General features: G+C 30.8%; 2 protein-coding genes across 4 annotated transcripts; one reads left to right on the top strand and one right to left on the bottom strand.

Annotated features, from left to right (window-relative positions):
* Positions 1–13,684: 13,684 nt before the first annotated feature.
* On the top strand, positions 13,685–22,717 carry LOC113719873 (nuclear transport factor 2-like). Of its 3 annotated transcripts, none has more exons than XM_072046195.1 (9): positions 13,685–13,895; positions 16,347–16,535; positions 18,619–18,922; positions 19,033–19,262; positions 19,437–19,617; positions 19,777–19,892; positions 19,987–20,046; positions 22,059–22,122; positions 22,222–22,717. In XM_072046195.1, exons 2-9 carry the CDS (start codon positions 16,347–16,349, stop codon positions 22,467–22,469), a joined length of 1,392 nt encoding a protein of 463 aa, XP_071902296.1. In that variant the 5' UTR covers positions 13,685–13,895; the 3' UTR covers positions 22,470–22,717. The 3 variants fall into 3 exon arrangements, with proteins under 3 accessions (XP_071902296.1, XP_071902295.1, XP_071902297.1); XM_072046194.1 differs by having other exon boundaries at positions 13,691–13,895; positions 19,984–20,046; XM_072046196.1 differs by lacking the exons at positions 13,685–13,895; positions 16,347–16,535 and adding an exon at positions 17,742–18,027 and having other exon boundaries at positions 19,984–20,046.
* A 302-nt stretch (positions 22,718–23,019) lies between these two features.
* Positions 23,020–24,201, bottom strand: LOC113719878 (uncharacterized). The gene is made up of 2 exons (XM_072046197.1): positions 23,997–24,201; positions 23,020–23,464 (listed from the first exon to the last, which is right to left on the bottom strand). Exons 1-2 carry the CDS (start codon positions 24,099–24,101, stop codon positions 23,039–23,041), a joined length of 531 nt encoding a protein of 176 aa, XP_071902298.1. The 5' UTR covers positions 24,102–24,201; the 3' UTR covers positions 23,020–23,038.
* Between the last annotated feature and the right edge of the window lie 451 nt (positions 24,202–24,652).

Raw genomic sequence — 24,652 nt, forward strand, 5'->3', positions numbered from 1 at the left:
GGAGGACTTGGTCTTGGATAATAATTTTTTGAACTTACCATTTTCCAGTTTTTATCATTTTTATAAGTTCTTCTTTTTATTCTATTTATTTGATTTTCTTCTTCAAATTGATTTTCTATTGGTAATATATTTTCTTCTAAATCTGAGTTTATTGATTCTTCTGTTGAATTTACTAGTTCTTCAGTAGAGTTTTCTTCTATTGTTTGATCTAATGTGTTTATTGATGGTTTAGATTCTGTAGTTAGATTTTGTAATGCATTAGATATTTTATTTAATAAATTATCTGTATTACTTATCTTTTGATTATTAATACTTTGTACTAAATCTTGTTCTTTTTCTCTGGTCAGACTTCTAGGTTGAAAATGAGGTGCTGATATATCATTAGGGAATTTTAAATCTGGTTTCTTTAGAGTATCAATTTTTGTATTTAATACTTCCATATGTTGAGATATTGTATGTAGAATTTGATTTGTATAATTATTTTGTTGATAGACTTTTTTAAGATCTTCAAGATTTATTGAATTATTTGTACTTGATTCAGCTTCTCGTCCCTTTTTAAAAGGTGAGGCTATAATTTCTCCTTGTCCCATATTAATTTTTACTTCCTGTAATGGAGGGTGTATTGAAGTTATAACTTGTTCATCTTTTAATTTTCATTTTTTATATAAATTGGTTTGAACATTTATTTGAGGTGTATTATATATATCATTTATTCCTAATTTTGACATATAAAATGATAACCATGTAAAGAAAGGAAAATCAAACTTTTGTTTGTCTAATTCACTTTTCCATTCTAGAATTAATTTTTCTTTATACTTTGATTCTAATTGAAAAAACCAAATTCTTTTTTCTGTATTTTCATCATCTTCAAAATCTTCTTGTAAATATTTATGATTTATCTTATATGGTTTATTTATAACATTTATTTCTCCTTGCATTTGTGAATGAGTTGGGGAATACTCTGATTTATTTATAACTTCTGGTATTGGTGTTTTATATTTAAAATTTGAAGTACTTTCCATTGGAAAATTAATTTCAGTTGACTCATAATTTGAACGTCTAGCTGGTAACCATGAATAAGAGGATTCTGGTCTTTCTCTTAATGAGGTGAATCTTATGAGTGTACTTCCATCTGCTTTTTCTATGATATCTTCCGCAGTGGTTTGTTCTATATTTCTAGCTATTTGTGGGTTTTTAATTTCAAATTCACTTGGTATAGTTATTTCGTTCCATTTTAATCTTTTTGGTGTATATGTCGTGGGTTTATCTGCATTTACTTGTAATAAAGTTGTTTCTTCCTTAAGAGTTGGAGTCATTATAAATTTTCGATTTAGATGTGAAGATAAAGGTCTATAATATATTCTATATATTATTGCAAAATTCTTTGTATGTTTTTCAAATTCATTTCCTTGCATATGAATATCTAATATAACAGAATTCAGAATATGGGGATCTGTTAAATCTATTGAAAAATTTGGAGCACAGTTAAAATATATTGGTCCGTTACAAACATTGGTTTGAATCATTGAGAGTAAAGAAGTTTTGTACCGTTTGAGTCTAGTGTCTCTTAAAACTAGATATATTGGAGCATCTACTCCTAAATGGAATAAAGGTTTTGCAGCAATTTGTATTAAACCTATATGAATGTACCGATATTCTTTACTTAAATATTTTTGAATTGTACTATGATTTAATAGTTGAATAGATTGATATTCTTCTTGTATGGAAATTGTTTCTTCATGAGTTTTAACTGATAAAGCAGTTTTGAAATCCAAAGGGCCAATTCTATAAATGTGTTCTATTTTTTCTTCTGGAATAGTCCAATCTGAATTATTTATAGGAATATGATATTCATAACTTTGAACTACATTATCTTTCTTTGAATTAGATCCTATTTTTAATTGGCTATTTCATGCATTTATGTTACATATTTTATTAAACTTTTACTGAAAACGTTGGTAAGACTTGATGCCTTATTAGACCGTTGGTAAGTCCAGGATAGGATGTTCCAGGCATAGTGCTCGGTTGTTCCCGTCTAAGTAAAAATTTAATTAAATATTAAGCATGGCTGCATTTAAAAATACCTGGGATAGAAGTGGTATTTCGAAATTAATAGATAAATATCCAAACATAAATATAATGAAAAAGGAAACTACTAAAGATCTTCAAACAAAAATCAATATATTAAAAGTACAAGTTAAGCAATTACAAAAAGAAATAATAGATTTAAAAACAAAAGACTTAGAAATAGAAGCAAAATTAACATTAACAGAAAATCAAGCTTCAACCTCTAATTCTAAAACAGAAGAAATTCATATATCAGAAAGACCAGAAGAAGAACAATATTTAAACATTATAGAACGAATAACATTTCAAAAATGGTATGCCTTAATAACCATTACTGTAGAAGATTTCAAAGAAACTTATGTAGCTCTAATAGATAGTGGAGCTGATACAAGTTGTATTAAAGAAGGAATAATTCCTACAAAATATTGTGAAAAAACTAAGGAAACATTAATGGCAGCAAATGGAGAAAATTTACAAGTAAAATACAAATTTACAAAAGGATCAATATGCAATAATAACTACTGTATTAGACACAATTTCATAATTGTAAAAAATATAAATTGTGATGTAATATTAGGAACACCATTTTTAATTCAAATATACCCATTCTTTGTAAGTCATGAAGGAATTTCTATAAATATAATGGGAAAAACGGTTATATTTAGATTTTTAACTCCAGTAAAACAAAGAGAATTACAAATATTACAAAGCTCTTCTATTTACAAAACAATAAATAGTATAACCAAAATACAACAACAAATAAATTATATTAAGGAAGAAAAATATTATTTAAAAATAGAAGAACAATTAAAAGATGATAAAATACAAAAGAGAATATCAGAAATAGAAAAATTATTGCAAACAGAAGTTTGTGCAGACATTCCTAATGCCTTTTGGGATAGAAAACAACATATGGTAGAATTACCTTATGAAAAAGAATTTAATGAAAAAAATATTCCAACTAAAGCTAGACCCATACAAATGAATTTTGAGTTATTAGAATATTGCAAAAAGGAAATAATTTCATTTTTGTTGCTGAAATTACTAATCCATTTTTCTTTACAACTTTTTAAAATATATGTAAATGTTTAAAATGTTGTTCTAATGATTCAGAAAATATTAGTACATCGTCAATATAAACTATACTGAAAGAATTATAAGGGTTAAATATATCGTTCATTATATTTTGAAATTCTGATGGTGCATTTTTTAATCCGAATGGCATAACATTCCATTCATAATGACCAAAAGGGGTTGTAAATGCTGTTTTATATCTATTTTTTGGATTTATTAATATTTGCCAATATCCTGATTTCAAATCAAATTTTGAGAATATATTTGCTTTAAATAATCTATTGAGCAGATCCTTTTTATTAGGAATGGGATATCTAATCCATTGTAATACTTTATTCAATGGTTTATAATTTATAACTAATCTTGGGACTCCTCTTTCTTTTTCAGCTTGATTCATTACATAGAATGCCGCACAGCTCCAAGGGGATTTTGAAGGTGTTATTAATTTTTTGTCTATTAATATTTTTATTTCCTTTTTGCAAGATACATCAAGAGTTAGAAAAACCATTCCCAATGTCATTGGTAAGAGAATTCAAAATTAAATGGTGGACAGGATTCAACCAAGAATTTGCAAATCAAGTAAATGTTATCAGATTCCTGACTACTGGAGATAAGCTCAAATGGACAAGACAGTTACCCACTACTTCAAAATCCACTACAAATTCTCCATCAACACCAATCATTCTGGCACCAACTTCAAATACTAATCCAATAAAGAAAGAAAAAGAAAAAGAGACGGAGATGGCATCCGAAGCAAATTCAAATGACTTTTTAATGAAAAAGATGCTACAAGACCCAAGACTACTCAAGGAATACTTGGACTATTTGCAAAAGCAAGAGAAAAAAGAAGAAACCGCCAAACTTGACGAGTCAGCAGAGTCATCCGAATCAACTTTTGATCCTTTCGGAGGACCATGCGGACAAGACCCAAATGACTTTTGAGTCATTCAAGAGTGTCGGCCATTACAAAAAGAAAATGAATCACTCAATGTCGGCCACTTCTCTACAAAAGGAAAATAAAATTCAAATGCAGATAAAATGAAGAAGAAATGAAGGTTCGAGCCTCTATAAATAGCATACAATTCCAGAAGAAGAGGCATCGCAAAAAATATCAGAAGTACTCATAGACTTGTCTTAGTTTTCTTACTACTTCCAACCACTCTAAACAACCCTTGTACTCAAAAGTCTTTGTACCAGATTTCAACATTACAATAAAGTCTTCAAGGTTGAATTTCCTTTCAAGCTTCCGTTAGTCACTCAAGAAGGAAAAGTAAGTCCAACTACTTATGTTTATTACATTTCAATACCTGAGAGAGAAAAAAAAAGAAGATAAAGAATTCTTATTAGATATTATAGAAAAAATTGAAGATCCCATAGCTAAAAAAGAATATTTAGAAAGACTAAAAAGTTTAATTATTCAAGAAGATAAAATGCCAAAAATTATAGAACCCTTTAGTATTTCGAAATTAATAGATAAATATCCAAACATAAATATAATGAAAAAGGAAACTACTAAAGATCTTCAAACAGAAATCAATATATTAAAAGTACAAGTTAAGCAATTACAAAAAGAAATAATAGATTTAAAAACAAAAGACTTAGAAATAGAAGCAAAATTAACATTAATAGAAAACCAAGCTTCAACCTCTAATTCTAAAATAGAAGAAATCCCTATTTCAGAAAAACCAACAGGAGAAGAACAATATTTAAACATTATAGAAAGAATAACATTTCAAAAATGGTATGCTTTAATAACCATTACTGTAGAAGATTTCAAAGAAACCTATGTAGCTCTAATAGATGGTGGAGCTGATACAAGTTGTATTAAAGAAGGAATAATTCCTACTAAATATTGTGAAAAACCTAAGGAAACATTAATGGCAGCAAATGGAGAAAATTTACAAGTAAAATACAAATTTACAAAAGGATCAATATGCAATAATAACTACTGTATTAGACACAATTTCATAATTGTAAAAAATATAAATTGTGATGTAATATTAGGAACACCATTTTTAATTCAAATATATCCATTCTTTGTAAGTCATGAAGGAATTTCTATAAATATAATGGAAAAAACGGTTATATTTAGATTTCTAACTCCAGTAAAACAAAGAGAATTACAAATATTACAAAGCTCTTCTATTTACAAAACAATAAATAGTATAACCAAAATACAACAACAAATAAATTATATTAAGGAAGAAAAATATTATTTAAAAATAGAAGAGCAATTAAAAGATGATAAAATACAAAAGAAAATATCAGAAATAGAAAAATTATTGCAAACAGAAGTTTGTGCAGACATTCCTAATGCCTTTTGGGATAGAAAACAACATATGGTAGAATTACCTTATGAAAAAAAATTTAATGAAAAAAATATTCCAACTAAAGCTAGACCCATACAAATGAATTTTGAGTTATTAGAATATTGCAAAAAGGAAATAAAAATATTAATAGACAAAAAATTAATAACACCTTCAAAATCCCCTTGGAGCTGTGCGGCATTCTATGTAATGAATCAAGCTGAAAAAGAAAGAGGAGTTCCAAGATTAGTTATAAATTATAAACCATTGAATAAAGTATTACAATGGATTAGATATCCCATTCCTAATAAAAAGGATCTGCTCAATAGATTATTTAAAGCAAATATATTCTCAAAATTTGATTTAAAATCAGGATATTGGCAAATATTAATTAGTCCAAAAGATAGATATAAAACAGCATTCACAACCCCTTTTGGTCATTATGAATGGAATGTTATGCCATTCGGATTAAAAAATGCACCATCAGAATTTCAAAATATAATGAACGATATATTTAACCCTTATAATTCTTTCAGCATAGTTTATATTGACGATGTACTAATATTTTCTGAATCATTAGAACAACATTTTAAACATTTACATATATTTTAAAAAGTTGTAAAGAAAAATGGATTAGTAATTTCAGCAACAAAAATGAAATTATTTCAAACAAAAGTAAGATTTTTAGGACATGATATATTTCAAGGAACAATAAAACCAATCAATAGAGCTTTGGAATTCACCACTAAATTTCCAGATGAAATAAAAGACAAAAATCAATTACAAAGATTTTTAGGATGTTTAAATTATATAGCAGATTTCTTTCCAAAATTAAGGCAAGAATGTTCAATTTTATACAATAGATTAAAGAAAAATCCAAAACCTTGGACAGAAGAACATACTCAAAAGATAAAATATTTAAAAGAAAAAATTAAATCATTACCATGTTTATGTTTACCACATCCTAAAGCATTCATGATCATTGAAACAGATGCATCAGAATTAGGATATGGAGGAATATTAAAACAACGACTATCAATTGTCTAAGAAATTTTTAATTAGGATATGGAGGAATATTTTTAGTTGTCTAAAAAATGCAGCCATGCTTAATATTTAATTAAATTTTTACTTAGACGGGAACAACCGAGCACTATGCCTGAAACATCCTATTTTGACTTGGCTATTTCATGCCTTTATGTTACATATTTTATTAAATTTTTACATATTTTACATATTTTACATATTCTTAGACAATTGATAGTCGTTGTTTTAATATTCCTCCATATCCTAATTCTGATGCATCTGTTTCAATGATCATGAATGCTTTAGGATGTGGTAAACATAAACATGGTAATGATTTAATTTTTTCTTTTAAATATTTTATCTTTTGAGTATGTTCTTCTGTCCAAGGTTTTGGATTTTTCTTTAATCTATTGTATAAAATTGAACATTCTTGCCTTAATTTTGGAAAGAAATCTGCTATATAATTTAAACATCCTAAAAATCTTTGTAATTGATTTTTGTCTTTTATTTCATCTGGAAATTTAGTGGTGAATTCCAAAGCTCTATTGATTGGTTTTATTGTTCCTTGAAATATATCATGTCCTAAAAATCTTACTTTTGTTTGAAATAATTTCATTTTTGTTGCTGAAATTACTAATCCATTTTTCTTTACAACTTTTTAAAATATATGTAAATGTTTAAAATGTTGTTCTAATGATTCAGAAAATATTAGTACATCGTTAATATAAACTATGCTGAAAGAATTATAAGGGTTAAATATATCGTTCATTATATTTTGAAATTCTGATGGTGCATTTTTTAATCCGAATGGCATAACATTCCATTCATAATGACCAAAAGGGGTTGTGAATGCTGTTTTATATCTATCTTTTGGACTAATTAATATTTGCCAATATCCTGATTTTAAATCAAATTTTGAGAATATATTTGCTTTAAATAATCTATTGAGCAGATCCTTTTTATTAGGAATGGGATATCTAATCCATTGTAATACTTTATTCAATGGTTTATAATTTATAACTAATCTTGGAACTCCTCTTTCTTTTTCAGCTTGATTCATTACATAGAATGCCGCACAGCTCCAAGGGGATTTTGAAGGTGTTATTAATTTTTTGTCTATTAATATTTTTATTTCCTTTTTGCAATATTCTAATAACTCAAAATTCATTTGTATGGGTCTAGCTTTAGTTGGAATATTTTTTTCATTAAATTTTTTTTCATAAGGTAATTCTACCATATGTTGTTTTCTATCCCAAAAGGCATTAGGAATATCTGCACAAATTTCTTTTTGAAATAGTTCTTCTAATTCTAATATTCTTTTTTGTATTTTAATATCATTTAATTGTTCTTCAATTTTTAAGTAATATTTTTCTTCCTTAATATAATTTATTTGTTGTTGTATTTTGGTTATACTATTTATTGTTTTGTAAATAGAAGAGCTTTGTAATATTTGTAATTCTCTTTGTTTTACTGGAGTTAAAAATCTAAATATAACCGTTTTTCCCATTATATTTATAGAAATTCCTTCATGACTTACAAAGAATGGGTATATTTGAATTAAAAATGGTGTTCCTAATATTACATCACAATTTATATTTTTTACAATTATGAAATTGTGTCTAATACAGTAGTTATTATTGCATATTGATCCTTTTGTAAATTTGTATTTTACTTGTAAATTTTCTCCATTTGCTGCCATTAATGTTTCCTTAGTTTTTTCACAATATTTTGTAGGAATTATTCCTTCTTTAATACAACTTGTATCAGCTCCACTATCTATTAGAGCTACATAAGTTTCTTTGAAATCTTCTACAGTAATGGTTATTAAGGCATACCATTTTTGAAATGTTATTCGTTCTATAATGTTTAAATATTGTTCTTCTTCTGGTCTTTCTGATATATGAATTTCTTCTGTTTTAGAATTAGAGGTTGAAGCTTGATTTTCTGTTAATGTTAATTTTGCTTCTATTTCTAAGTCTTTTGTTTTTAAATCTATTATTTCTTTTTGTAATTGCTTAACTTGTACTTTTAATATATTGATTTCTGTTTGAAGATCTTTAGTAGTTTCCTTTTTCATTATATTTATGTTTGAATATTTATCTATTAATTTCGAAATACTAAAGGGTTCTATAATTTTTGGCATTTTATCTTCTTGAATAATTAAACCTTTTAGTCTTTCTAAATATTCTTTTTTAGCTATGGGATCTTCAATTTTTTCTATAATATCTAATAAGAATTCTTTATCTTCTTTTTTAGTTATTACACTAATATATTTTGGAGTACAATCACAATTTTCTTCACTATCTGAACTAGAAATATCATTGTAATAATCATCTTCTGTACTTTGTTCTTTTTCATTTATTAATAAATTTATTAATTTGTTTTTAACTTCTTCATTATCTACACAGATTTCTGAAATTTTTTCTTTTAATCTGCACTTGTTTGCTTTATGTCCTACTTTCCCACATTTGTAACAAACAATTTTCTTTTTAATAAATCTTTTCTTTTTAGTTGGTTCATTTTCCTTGGGAGTTTTATATCTTGTTTTCTTAGAATATTTTTTAATTTTCTTTTTATAGGCTGATGGTGATTTAATTCTTTTAATTCCAAAAGCATCACAAAATGATCCTACTTCTTTTGTTTTAGATCCATATTTTATTTGTAATTTTAATTCTGAACATAATATTAATCCTTCTTTTTTCACAAAAGCAAATAATTGTCCAAAAGTAATGTTTTCGAATGAAATTACATCTGTTCCCATTTCCTTTTGTAAACTATCCATTATTCTTTGTGAAAATAAATTTGGTAATCCTGTTATGAATCTTTCTTTCCAGAATGAAGCATTACAATCTGGTCTTCTTAATACATTTGTTAAAAACATATCTTTATACCATCTAAAATCTGATAAAGTTGGACATCTTAGATTTGTTAAGAATGTTTTATTGGAATTTAATTCTTCTTTTGGGTTTCCTATGAAGTACATTACTATTGTTACTATTAAAAATTCTGCAGCATCTGATTGTATTTGAATATTTCCTTGATCATCTTCTATTTCTTGAGTATGATCTAGTATTGATAATTTGTCTTGTAATGTTAAGGCATTATCCCACCAATTTTTTAATTGTCCAGTAAATCCTGAGACTAATAATGTTGCAATATTTCTTTCTTGAATATTTTTAATCTTATAAGCTAATCTAGCCATTCCCATTTCTTGCAAATTATTTAAGACTTCATATTCTGCTTTGCCATCTATATTCCATTCATATATTGAATCTCCATCATATTTAATAGTTCTAAATTTTGATCTTTCTTCATATTGAATATCTGGAGGACTTGGTCTTGGATAATAATTTTTTGAACTTACCATTTTCCAGTTTTTATCATTTTTATAAGTTCTTCTTTTTATTCTATTTATTTGATTTTCTTCTTCAAATTGATTTTCTATTGGTAATATATTTTCTTCTAAATCTGAGTTTATTGATTCTTCTGTTGAATTTACTAGTTCTTCAGTAGAGTTTTCTTCTATTGTTTGATCTAATGTGTTTATTGATGGTTTAGATTCTGTAGTTAGATTTTGTAATGCATTAGATATTTTATTTAATAAATTATCTGTATTACTTATCTTTTGATTATTAATACTTTGTACTAAATCTTGTTCTTTTTCTCTGGTCAGACTTCTAGGTTGAAAATGAGGTGCTGATATATCATTAGGGAATTTTAAATCTGGTTTCTTTAGAGTATCAATTTTTGTATTTAATACTTCCATATGTTGAGATATTGTATGTAGAATTTGATTTGTATAATTATTTTGTTGATAGACTTTTTTAAGATCTTCAAGATTTATTGAATTATTTGTATTTGATTCAGCTTCTCGTCCCTTTTTAAAAGGTGAGGCTATAATTTCTCCTTGTCCCATATTAATTTTTACTTCCTGTAATGGAGGGTGTATTGAAGTTATAACTTGTTCATCTTTTAATTTTCATTTTTTATATAAATTGGTTTGAACATTTATTTGAGGTGTATTATATATATCATTTATTCCTAATTTTGACATATAAAATGATAACCATGTAAAGAAAGGAAAATCAAACTTTTGTTTGTCTAATTCACTTTTCCATTCTAGAATTAATTTTTCTTTATACTTTGATTCTAATTGAAAAAACCAAATTCTTTTTTCTGTATTTTCATCATCTTCAAAATCTTCTTGTAAATATTTATGATTTATCTTATATGGTTTATTTATAACATTTATTTCTCCTTGCATTTGTGAATGAGTTGGGGAATACTCTAATTTATTTATAACTTCTGGTATTGGTGTTTTATATTTAAACTTTGCATTTACATTTACTTTAATTGAATTATGTTTCTATTTTGACTTGGCTATTTCATGCATTTATGTTACATAATTTATTAAACTTTTATTGAAAACGTTGGTAAGACTTGAAGCCTTGTTAGACCGTTGGTAAGTCCAGGATAGGATGTTCCAGGCATAGTGCTCGGTTGTTCCCGTCTAAGTAAAAATTTAATTAAATATTAAGCATGGCTGCATTTCTTAGACAATTAAAAATAGAATCTAATTCAAAGAAAGATAATGTAGTTCAAAGTCATGAATATCATATGCCTATAAATAATTCAGATTGGACTATTCCAGAAGAAAAAATAGAACACATTTATAGAATTGGCCCTTTAGATTTCAAAACTGCTTTATCAGTTAAAACTCATGAAGAAACAATTTCCATACAAGAAGAATATCAATCTATTCAACTATTAAATCATAGTACAATTCAAAAATATTTAAGTAAAGAATATCGGTACATTCATATAGGTTTAATACAAATTGCTGTAAAACCTTTATTCCATTTAGGAGTAGATGCTCCAATATATCTAGCTTTAAGAGACACTAGACTCAAACGGTACAAAACTTCTTTACTCTCAATGATTCAAACCAATGTTTGTAACGGACCAATATATTTTAACTGCGCTCCAAATTTTTCAATAGATTTAACAGATCCCCATATTCTGAATTCTGTTATATTAGATATTCATATGCAAGGAAATGAATTTGAAAAACATACAAAGAATTTTGCAATAATATATAGAATATATTATAGACCTTTATCTTCATATCTAAATCCAAAATTTATAATGACTCCAACTCTTAAGGAAGAAACAACTTTATTACAAGTAGGTGCAGATAAACCCACGACATATACACCAAAAAGATTAAAATGGAACGAAATAACTATACCAAGTGAATTTGAAATTAAAAATCCACAAATAGCTAGAAATATAGAACAAACCACTGCAGAAGATATCATAGAAAAAGCAGATGGAAGTACACTCATAAGATTCACCTCATTAAGAGAAAGACCAGAATCCTCTTATTCATGGTTACCAGCTAGACGTTCAAATTATGAGTCAACTGAAATTAATTTTCCATGGTTTTGTGAAATAAATATTTTCTGTGGCTTTTTCTGGAGATTTTGGAGTTGGTTGAATAAATCTTATTGGAGGAAAAGTTGGAGTGCTAGCAGCTTGACTATATGTCAAAGCTGGAAAGTCTTGAAGTATTTGGAATCTATTTTGGTTTATAGGGGTTAGACTCATCTCATAATCTTGAGGAGTCTTGGACCTGGAATTACCTGCTTTTGAATCCATAATCCTGCAAAATTAACAAATAATTCTGTTAAGGGTTTCTTTAAGCTGTCGAATTCGGTTTATAATGGGCTAAATATCTTCTGGAGGATGATTGGCTTTTTCTAGGACATTTTTGAAAATAATATTTGAATTAATCTGCCTTTTTAGAAGAAAGGCTTGTTCTTTGGGAGTGGTTGCAGACCAGAAACTATGTCTGATATGAACTATATCATGGTTTCGAATTTGAGAATAAGGAATAGGTTGAATAGTTTTGTCGGGATTTTTGATATAATAGGTAAATGGTCTATGGGAAATATTTATATCTCTTTTTTGAAGAATGTGGTTATCTCTTTCAGCTCGTAGTCTTCGAATGTATTCTTTATGAGTTTCACGTTCCATTTCCCTGTAAAAATTCTCTTGTCAAGAAGTCAGGAAGAGAATTATTCTCTCCTTTGATGAATTCTATATCAAAGCCGAAAACTGAAAGAATTGCTTGCCATCTAGCAAATATTTGTTTTGAAACTATATTTTGGACATCTTTTTGTAAAATTTCTTTTGCTGATTTGCAGTCTATTCTAATCAAAAATTTTTTATTATATAAATCATCTTGGAATTTTGATATGCATAAAATTATGGATAAAATTTCTTTTTTAATAGTTGAATAATTCTTTTGAAGATCAGACCATGTTCCTGAATGAAATCTAACTAATTCTTCTTTTGACTCCTCTAGTCGTTGTTTTAATATTCCTCCATATCCTAATTCTGATGCATCTGTTTCAATGATCATGAATGCTTTAGGATGTGGTAAACATAAACATGGTAATGATTTAATTTTTTCTTTTAAATATTTTATCTTTTGAGTATGTTCTTCTGTCCAAGTTTTTGAATTTGCTTCGGATGCCATCTCCGTCTCTTTGATACCACTTCACTCAATAAAGCAAACAAGTGCAGATTAATAGAAGTGGCTCTTCTATCCCAGGTAGAAGAAAAAACCAGGTCTAATGTTTTAGTATTGAACATATCCCTTGAAACATCCCTTGATATCCAAATTTCTTACGGAAGTAAACGCGAGTGTTAAATTTATATGATTAGATTTTCTTCGAAACCAAAACGCAAAATTACATTTTCAAATTTGGGGAAGAGATATTTTTTCATGAATAATTCATTTAAATATATTTACGTAACATTTTAATAACTAGTTGGTCGGTACAGTTGTTAATATTGTATTTTCATATCTCACCCTTGAGGAACTATATTGTCCTACATTTATTGTAAGTAGTTTAATGATTATAAAATATATGAAACTCTCACAAATAAATTATTATTCCCATATTTTTTTCTTTAAAGTAGTAAACGTATTCCTACTAAATTATTTCTACATAGAAAAAAAAAACGAAGTCTTTAAACAAATTATGTCAAAAAAAATAAATTATTAATAAAAGTTCAAATGTCACTAGAAGTGTCCTTAAAATGATTAGATCCTTTCAAAACTTGGGACTTAAGAAAAACAAATAAATTTACTATAATACTTAACTAACAATTAAGAGACCAAAAAGGCAAAAGAGAACATTTACGAAATTGCAGTGACAGCGTGACATAACTGCCTTTTTTTTTATTATTTTTATTATTAGTACAAATGAATACTTAAATCTCTGCTCTTTTCGCCTTCTGTTCTGTTCTGTTCTGTTCTATTTGCTGCGTTCACTTTTGTTCTTCCTGATTTCTTCTTCTTCGTCACTCTCACAGATCTCGCGCCCTCCAATCTCCATTTCAATCAATCATCTACGGGTATCACTCCCTCAATTTCTATTTTAAATTTATGGAATTTACTTTAATCAATAAGATAAAGTTCACTTTTTTGTTTAGTGCGCCTATGAGTAGCCGAGTAGGATTGATCACTTTGTCGATTTTCAGCTGATTAATTAATGGCTTTGTTCTTCATTTTGGAATAATTTAGTTCTGGGCTTCTTTTATTGTGTCAGAATTTTTTCTTGGGCGTCATTTGAATGTTGAAATATTGTGGGGGGTTTGGGATCAGAAAGTTGATTGCTTTGATCGGATCAGCAGGTTATTTGATTCTTTTTTCATGTGATTAATTAATGATGAATACTGTTTTAGGATTGTGAAATTATGCGCTTTAATTGCTTAATTGACTTGTGGAGTGCACGTGTTTGCTTTATTTCTCCATTGATGACTGGAAATTTTCCTGTTCTGCAATATGTTAATGGGATTTTATGGGGTTTTCCTTTGATTTTCAATTTTTGGTTTTTTTTAGAGATTAATTCCCCGGTCATTTCCTGTCCCTTTAGCCCCTTGTTCTAAGTCCAATACTTGTTTAGCTTTCTAATGTTTTCTGGGGCATTTTGGATATTGTGATTTTTATTTAACCAGGATAATTTAGTGGCAATTTTTTCCCTTTTTTCCCTGATGTACTTTATATGGAATGGAAAAATTCGGCCGTGGTGAAGTGTCACAAGCAAAAAGGGTACTTTTTGAATTTTGTGGAGCTGGAACTGTTTGTGCTTTTTTTTTTTGCACCTCTTAATCTAGTTTGAACTTGGGTATTAGTTTGAATTCTTAAATTTATCCAATCTTTCGTTTGTTGCATTGTGAATTAGATTCAAAATTTTTTTTGGTTCCGCATTAGAGCTCAGCTTGCTGTGTTGCAATTGGGGTAAATGGTAGCCTGTTTCTGCATAATTAGAAAGTGTATTTCTATCATTCTTCTCTTTCTTCCTCCTCCTCCTCCTCCTCCTCTTCTTCTTCTTCTTGTTTGTTAATATTATTTCCTGTTCAAACAGTAGAAATGCTCATAGGTGACCTGGAGTGGAGTCTTCTGGTGAGTTTTCTTTGGGGGAATATTTCTTTGGGGGGGGGGGGAGAGAGGGGGAGGAGGATGATCTGAGATATTTGGATGCTGTTTTGTTGGAACCATGCACTTGACATGTCAAACTTGGATAAGTTACAAAAGTTTTAAAGGAATGTGGAATGAACAAAGTACTAGAATGGGTAAAGATACAGTTTCTAGTATTTGAAGGCCTATAATTTGTTTAACTAAATACATTGAAAATGATGGATTCCTTGTGTGCTGGATGCTATCCTTTTCAAAAATCTTCAATTTCCTTACCATGGTTGTAGCCTCAATGAACTGCTCATTTTGATTGTCAAGGGTTCAGGCAGATGTCAGAAATTGTTAGAACAGCCCATTCTGTTTCACCGTAAGATTTTATTCCATACAATGGTCTGGATAGTTTATGCAGAAAGCCATTTTTATTACATTTACTGGCTAGCATATTTTTCGTAAAAGAACTGTACTGTCATGAAAACCATATTATGTGCTGGTTTCTCACAGTACATACAGTTTAGTGAAATTTGAAAACCAGCCCTAAATTGATCAAATTTACCTGCTACCGGTTTAAAGTAGATTTTATATTTTCTTCTGAAATAAATTCTGATTTAATTGTCTTTTTTCTGTTCTGTAGTTGGTGTGGAAGGTTTGGAACTTGATATTAGGATATCTTCAAATGAATTTTCTTTATATATTTAATATTTTGACCTGAGGTTCCGTTTGATGAAACTGAATATGAATTTTGAAATCTGAATACTGAAACAATTAATTTGCTGAATTTTAAGTACTGAAAGGAAATATATGAATGTCTGAATTTTAATGCTAAACTTATTTATATTATTTGATAAATAATTATAACTGAATGCTTAATAAGTTTAATTTGACAATTTTGCCCTTATATCTTTTCATTCAAAAAAGAAATAGAACCTGTGATTTAATTAGTTTAAAATTGTTAGGTATGAAAATGATAATATTTATTTTTAAATCAAATTAATATAAAAAATGAAATATATTATATGAGGAGTATGGAAAAGATGTGAAAGTCATTAAAAAGGGATAAAAGAGAAACAAAAAACCGTTATATAGAGAATATCAGATTATTTAATTAGATAAGAATTTTGAACATAATTAACAAACAAGGGTAGATTTGGTAGATAAGATAATGTAGTTGAAGTAATTCTCTTGATTCTTATTAGAATTAAGCATTCAGTTAGGATTCTTGTGTTGAAAAAAATACACACAAGTTCAGCACTGCTTAACAAGTTTAGTAGATGGATTTTTATTTATCAAACACTCAAAACATCTGAATGTTTGAAAAGGTTCAGTTTCAGCACTTTTTTATATTATCAAACAGACCCCGAGTCTGAATACTTTTGTTGATTTGGGGGCAGATGGCAATGCAGTCAGCTAGTGCTGCTGCTCCTCTCCCTACTGCTCAGGTAGTAGGTAATGCTTTTGTGGATCAGTATTACCATATCCTTCACCGATCTCCAGAGCTTGTCTACAAATTCTATCAAGATTCAAGTGTACTGAGTCGCCCAGATTCGAATGGCATGATGACTTCTGTGTCCACCATGCAAGTATGTCTTTCACTTTTTTGATTTTCTGTACCTCTTGATTTTCTCTTTGGAAGATTCCTTTTTGTTGGACATTACATAGGGCATTAGAGATTCTTAAGTGAAAATTTCAGTTCTTGGATTGCGTTAAATTACTATGCCACTGAATTTATGGTGTGCAATTGCCAGGTGCTTGCCTGGTCACTGCTAAATTATTGAACATAGGTATAACATCTAGGCACTGTTAAATGAATTCTGCAGATCTTGGATTATGTGGCATGGAAGTACCCAATTTTCGCTATATACAGTTTGATATTGGTTTCGATTTGCTTGATAGTGGTTTAAGCTTAAAGGAAGCGCCAAATAGCAAGATCCTCTTGCTTACTGATTAAAGTCCTTATCTTCACATGTGTGCGTGCGCACATATTTATATGCATGTATATATATGTATATGTATGTATATGTATGTTTCTATATGTATGTATGTATGCGTATTTTGCTTTTTGGTTTGTTTCGTATATTTGGTGGATACAAAACGGGTTGCTTTTACTCACTGGTCTTTATTACATATTCACGTACCAAAGTTCATGCTTTAATTCTTATGCTTAACTATAAGCCAGCAGTTCTAAGAGATGCATGAAATGATATTCTCAAAGTTGGAAACTAGTCATGACCTGCTTTTCATTCATTTGCACATGTTTCCTACTAGGTAAACTGTCCCTGGACAATGCCCGAGTTAACAAATTTGAGTACTTTTCTTCTTGGTAATTATTGAAAGTCAAACAAACAAGTTCTCATATTTATATGTTTTGATTTTGCTTCTAGTGCCTTTTATACTTTGGGAAGGAGAATTGGCACTACCTAAATAGATTATTGCAACTTGTATGACTAGTTATGCATAACGATCTAGTAAATAAGAATCCAAATTTTAGGATTGCGATTGAAACACTATACCTTTGAGCCATTTTTGGTCATCTTCTCTTGAAAAGTCTTTGCTTGACAGTGCTTTACTCTGTTGAAGTGCTTTTTAGCACTATCAATTTAAGTTCCTTGACATACCTCTTTGAATAGCTTGTTGCATGAATCTGTATTGTCTTAGAGGATATTTTTGTCTGAACCTCTTGTGGATTCATCTGTTCATTTTTATCTCTCTGTTTTTCTCAGCTGATTATACTGCAACTCCTTACTAGCTCTGAGACCAAAATGAGGCAGTTGATTATTTAGAAGTGAAATCTGAATCCAACAATGAGTTTGGGAACAAAAAGGGGGAACCTAGGAACAGAGATATGCTGCACTAAAGCACATGCCTAGTAGCTAAAGAATCACTACTTCGGATGGCTGGTTTGAAATGACATCTGAAAATTGAATCCTATTTTCTTTTGGGCTGTGTGCGTGTCTTCTCTAGGGGAAAATCTGTGGACAAGGAAAAGGGGAGTTGGAAAGGAAAATGTATAGTTTTGGTGATCCCTTTCAACAAATGCAAGGAAGTGTTGCAGCTTTGGACATGCTAATCTTGGTTGATGTCCTTTATTGCCTGCTTCATTATTTACCCTTGCATACAATGACCTGTCTTTTTAGAAGTTAATTGAATTGGCAATTGAACCGATAGCCAGAATTTGGTCTTTATATGTTTCAAACATTTAATGAATTTGATGGACTCTAGGAGATTTGACTTGAGAAGACATAAAGCATAGCTTGGGCTATACAATTGGAATTTCATGAATGATTGCATTTTTTGTCAAATGTTTTGGTTGTTGAATCTATGTTTTGAATTGTAAGGGAAAGTTAATTGAAGCATTAGAAGTTCTGTGAGTTGGATCTACTTATTTGGGCTTCTTATACTCTCTAAGGGCATAGTTTTAGTTGTTGTTGAGCACATTTTTAAATGTATTGTTTATTTGACTTTCATAAAACCTCTAAGTCATTGGTTCATCTTTGTGATGAACAGGCCAATCTTCATTTCTTGAGTGAAATGAAAATATCTAGTTCGATGAGCATTTCTTGCTATATTTTCTTTAACACTGATGAAGTTGAACAGAAATGTGCAGTAGTTTTAGTGTCTCTTATGATCATTTTCTCAAACTTGAAAGTTGCCAATTTGGATTAGGCCATTAATGACAAGATTCAGTCATTTGATTACAAGAACTACAGCGCTGAGATTAAAACTGCAGATGCCCAGGACTCTTACCAGGGAGGTGTAATAGTTTTGGTGACAGGATGCTTAACTGGAACTGACAATGTGAGAAGGAAATTCACGCAGACGTTCTTTTTAGCCCCACAAGAGAAAGGCTATTTTGTCTTGAATGATGTTTTCAGATACATTGAGGAGTTTGAAGCATCCGAGGTTAATTCTGCACTGCCAAATGGTGCGGCTGACCTTCCTTCAACAGTAACCTTGGCTTCAGATCCAGGTTTACTATTGCTTTCATCTAATTGAAGATATGAGTATGAAGTTGAAGCAATTTACTACATATTTGAAGAATTAGATTGCTGACTTCATTGCCACTGGTCTCGTTTCCAGAGCCTCATCCTGCTTCTGATCATTCTGCTTTCGATTCTACCACTGCTCTAGAAGCTGAGGACACCCAAAATGGAGCAGAAGTCTATGACCCTTCTGACAGTGAAACTGGTTCTGTTGTTGAAGAGGTGGTTAATGAACCTCAATCTAAGTCTACCCCAATTGAGACAGTTATGGTCATTAGTTCAGATCTTTCTGCCACCCCAGAGGAGAAGAAATCTTATGCCTCAATTGTGCGTTTGCTTTAAGTATACTCATCCTTATTCAAATAATCTTTCATCACTACATGTTTCTCACTTTTTTTTTTGCCACCTTGTGGGGCTGGGTGTGTGTGTGTGTGGGGATTCCATGGGGGAAAGTATTTTAACATGCTGTGGTACTCATTCTTTAAGACATGTTGCTCTTAGGTCAAAGTTCCCAAGGCAACCCCACGTTCTACTCCAGTATACGTTCCTACAAGTAGTGCACGATCACTACCTGCAAATGTGAATCAACAGGCGCATTCTCCAGAACAAACTTCCCCTGAGCCACATGCCTCAGCTCCTGCTGTTGAAAGTGGTCCTGAAAGTAGCAATGTTCACGAAGAAGGTACCTATTCAGTGTGTAAGAGATCATAATGAAGGTTTCGTTAATTCTGATCACGCTGAGAGGACTTGTCAGCACAAATTTTTTATGTGGTAACTTGCAATAATGATGCGGTTGTAACTTCCAGTTGGATTGTGTGGTTTGTGTACCTTGGAATTGTAGGTTATTCCATATACGTGCGGAACTTGGCTTTAAATGCAACTCCTCAGCACCTTGAGGAGGAGTTCAAAAAATTTGGGGCAATCAAGTGTGATGGGATTCAAGTCAGAAGTAATAAGGTGTGGTTATGAACTTTTTTGCGGCATTTTACTTGATGCCATTACTTTCTTTTGCTTTTGTGAACTTTGTTTTATTTTTTATTTCAAGCAGCAGGGATCTTGTTTTGGGTTCGTGGAATTTGAATCTTTGGAGTCCATGCAAAATGCAATCAAAGTAAGATTTCTTTGGTGTAATTTCTTCATTACAAGTAACTCAGTTTTTCCATTCAGTACTGCATACCAGCAACTTGTCCTGATTGACTTTCATCCTTTTGAGCTTATGATTTTTTCATTGTCAAATGTTTGTGGGCAGTGTTGGTGTCTGCTTCTAGCCAATTTCTTAATACTTTATGTGGGTATTCTCATTGGACAAATAAAACTCCTACACCATTTTATATTCGTTAATCTTCTTGATAAATCGTCATAAATGCTTAATGATTTAGCCAATGTATTGTTCGTTTGCAGTATCAGTGTATATACACGGACACATACATATATACATATATACATGTACATAAATATACATATACACATTTACATATATACATATATGTATGTATGTACATGCGTGTGTAATATATGTATACATTGGTCCAGCTTACCTTGTACCTTTTATTTTCAGGATTAGACGCATCCATTTTCATAATATGTGGGAACAATTTCCTTACTAAAATGAAGCAATGATGTTTTATGCTTTTTGCAATTGCACCCTCAACTGTATTTTGGCTTTCAAACCCAACACTACATTACTGTTCCAAATGGGCTCAGTCTGTGCTGTATGAAAATTGAAAAATGATATAAGCAATCAACAATGAGTGCAAGGACATTACTCAATATGGATAAGAGTAAGTTGGGGCTCAAGTGAGTATTTGGAGAACTTTTGTCAATATCTGCTGGTTTATGTTTAGTTCTGTTAAACTGAAAACTCAGCACAGTAATAGACACATATTGCAGTTTTAGGTGCCAATTGAAAAAATGCAATAGAGTTTGAGGGTATAATATAATAAACTCCTTTAATTTAATAATTTGTTGCTGAAGACCACCTACATCAATTGTTGTACTTCTACTGACCATGAATTGTAATGCTTGATGGGTGCAATATTATAAAAAATTACCATACTTTGCAGGTTGATAGATAGGTTGGAAATGCTGAGTCTGTAGCTTTTGTTGCTTATATGTGGCTTGACCAATTTCCTCTATTCTCTTCATTATGATGATGTGTTTGTTTATCTTGCATTCTTGCTTATTGTTAACTATGATGAGCAGCATTATAATTTGTGGTGCATGTCCATTTTCCCCTGCGTTCGAACCCATTTTTCACTTTTCTGCTTTATGCTATATGTGATCGTTAATCTTCATATCCACGGTTGCCATGCGGATCACACTGTGATCACAAAATTACTGTCCGAGGACCATTACAAGCAAATCTTAGGTAGTAGAGTAACGAGGGGCATACTGCAGGGCTGATTGTGAGTATTCTGCTTTTAAAATTCATCCAACTTAATATGCTAGTGGCAATAGCATAGAAATTAAAATGATTACATGTCCCTTTACAGTGGCCTTCCTTGCTATGCTGAGGTAAAGAGTGTAGTTGGCTTTTTTGCTTTAAAGTCACATTAATGTCTTTTGGAAATTTTCAGTGTTTAACTCTGTGTTGCTATATTATTTGTTTCCTGCAACTTGTCTCGTATGTGGACCTACAAACCTCTTCGACTATATTCACCTGAAATTAGGGAAAGAGAATTAATAGACAAGGCGAAATAGGTATTAAGGACTAGTACCTGCCCTGTTTTATTTTTTATTTTTTTTAATTACATTTGGGGCGTGCATGAGTTTACTGATTGTTAATGCTGTGCCCTGACTTTGTCTTGTGCTCAAATGTATCTGATCGTTTTTTTTTACTTTAATAGGAATTTGGTTTTATAATTATCTTTACTTTTACACTTTCTTTTAGCTCGACTGCTGCTTGTATACTGTGTTATTCACACAATTAATGTTAACTTAGCTTCCCAAAAATTGACCAAGAAAAGATATATACTGGAAAAAAAAGAAGATATTCTAGAATTGTTCGGTTTATCACTACTTTGGCATTATCCACTGTATTCTTAGTTTCTTTGTTGTAAAAATTATGTTTTATGCACAACTATTTAACTTGCACATGTTTTCAACCACAAATCAACTTTATAGGCATCACCAGTAAGCATTGGAGGCCGTCAAGCCGTGGTTGAAGAAAAGAGAACCAACACGCGAGGTTAGTGGAAATTGTTTTATCCATCCAGAGTCTGATTTTCAGTCAGGAGGACTAAGTACAGTCCCTTAAGTATGAGACATGTTGCTATTTACTTGGCAGTTGTAAGCAGTGGACGGGTGAGGTATCCTTCCACAAGGGGTGGGTTTCGAAGTGATAGCTTCAGGGGTCGTGGTAGCTTTGGTGGTGGCCGGGGTTATGGCAGGAGTGAGTTCAGAAATCAGGGTGAGTTTTCAAGCAGACCTAAAGCCTCTGGTGGGCGCAATGCAGAGACTTACCAACGGGTAGAACAAAGTGGAAGTGGGAGATTTAATCGTCAAGGTGCTAACAAGGGTGCTATTTCTGCATAGGAGTTGGAGAAACAACTCTTTTTTCTTTTTTTAACTGTGAAGAGGCATTTCCCCCCCCTTTCTTCTAGGTAGCTTAAATGCGATCTCTTGTAACTTTCTGATCACTTCCAATTTATCCTCTAAACGTTTCCCCATGAGGAACTGTGTCGAAGGGTAAACTTTTGCTTATTACGGTTTTGGGCTAGATAGGAGTTTTTGTGCTTTCATTATATGAAATGTGTTTTTCCAGCATTGTATTCATTGAGAAATGATCTGTAATTTTGTTTTTGTTTTCCGAATAAGTAGTTTAGTTAGGCGCTAATGCTGATTCCTTGGTTTAATTGAAAACAAGAATGAACTTTGTGAATTTGAATGATGATAGTTTAACATGTTTACTATATTATCATGGAAAATAATTCTGTCAAAGATCTGTTTGATGAGTCTGACGAAAACGCTTTGGTCTGTACAACTTGAATGCACAACGCTGGTAACACTATAGATTCTTTGTGGCTTTGATCCTGCCAAGTTTTCCCAGTTCCAAGGGAAGAAAAGGAAAAATATAAATACCATATTTGGCAAAATTCTGCAACTCAATTTGATTTCTGCAAATTAGATACAAGATTTGACGCTGCAAAAGCAGCTGATCCGCCAATGACAGAAAGCAAAGCTACTACAATCTGCAACGCTATCTCCCAAGGATAATCCTCAGGAACCAAGTAGACACAGGAAGGACCCAAAAGCAGCAGCAAGAAGCTGATGGTGAAAAGGACAGATGGAGTTCCAGGATCAGTCGCTGCTGAAAGCACTCCAAGTTCTTCTGCTTTTGAAAGAAGTCCTAGTCTCTCTATTGTTGACAGGGACAGACCAAATTTTTCTGCTGCCGACAGTAGGCCTGCTTTCTCTGCTTTGGTTAGCAAGCGCAGCTGCTCCACCCTTGTTAATAGTTTTACAGATGGTGCAGTTCCTGATACGGTGGTTCGAGGTCCTGGCTTCCCAAGGGGGAAGAATGGTGTAGCCTGCATTTGTTATAGGAATAATTTCTTTAGAAACCTGAACAAGTGTGCATCCACATAACTCGTACAATAGGAGATTGTTACCGACATGGTAACAGATGCTACTACAAACATTCAAGTGGTAATTAATGAGTATGATACGTCAAACATCATGGCAATGCAGAGACTCCAAATCCATTGCATTACATGAATTTAGCAATGATGATGATGATGTACTTGGCTGCTGCACTGGATAGCAAAATCACAAACTATAAAGCGAGGTATTCTCTACATTTTCAGAAAACCTAACACCTTGCAGATTGAAGCTTTGTAACTTGATGCTATATCTTTTTGGAGCATTTTCTGTCATTAAGATCCAATAATTATTAAAGAAAATTGTCATTTTCTAGGAATAAAGATTCATCACCCGCGGCTTCTGATGTACTTTCACAAAGCAATTCAGAGAAGCAACTAAAACTAACTTTGAAGCAGAAATAACTGTAGCAAAGACAGATAAATTCCTCAAGATGATACTACTGGAGAAATGTGGAATAACCTTTTTAGAACTAACAGTCCTGGTAGCTGCCGGTACTGGCTTTGGGCTAGCCATTGATTGAACTAGAAGAGGTGAATATGAGGCGGTCATGGCCTCTATCATCATCCCTTGCCTGTGAATCTCAGAGCTAAGTTCCAAGGAGATGTTGGAATTAGAGCAGTGGACGAGGGCGATCACAATTCGATTCTTGTTGGTGGCTTATCCACGTGTAACTAAGTGGTTGGCTTATCAAATGCCTTATAGGTCCGTACCTTACGATGATGAGTTTGCTTCTTTGCGACTAAGGTAGGACCAAATGGAAAAAGGATAATTTAGCTCCAATAATCAAAATACCAAAAAGCAATTTCATATTATTTGGACAGAGTATTATTTGAAATATTATTTGAAATAATTACTGTAGCACTTTTTATGATAATATATGTGAGATAAAAAGGTGGTTGGAAATATAAAAAAATAGATTGAAAAATATATTTATGATGCAAGCGAAATATTATTTGGAATAAGTTTTGTATCCAAACACTCCCATTATTCCTTAAGTTTTTAAAGTGCATCAAAATAGCCAATAGGTGCATATTAAGCCATTTCTTTGCATTCTGCTCAAGTGAAATTAGCCACGGTTTTCTGTACAAATTAACCGTGCATATTGGAACTAACAA

This window comes from Coffea arabica, chromosome 4c (assembly GCF_036785885.1).
Source record: "Coffea arabica cultivar ET-39 chromosome 4c, Coffea Arabica ET-39 HiFi, whole genome shotgun sequence".
Taxonomy (NCBI): Eukaryota; Viridiplantae; Streptophyta; class Magnoliopsida; order Gentianales; family Rubiaceae; genus Coffea; species Coffea arabica.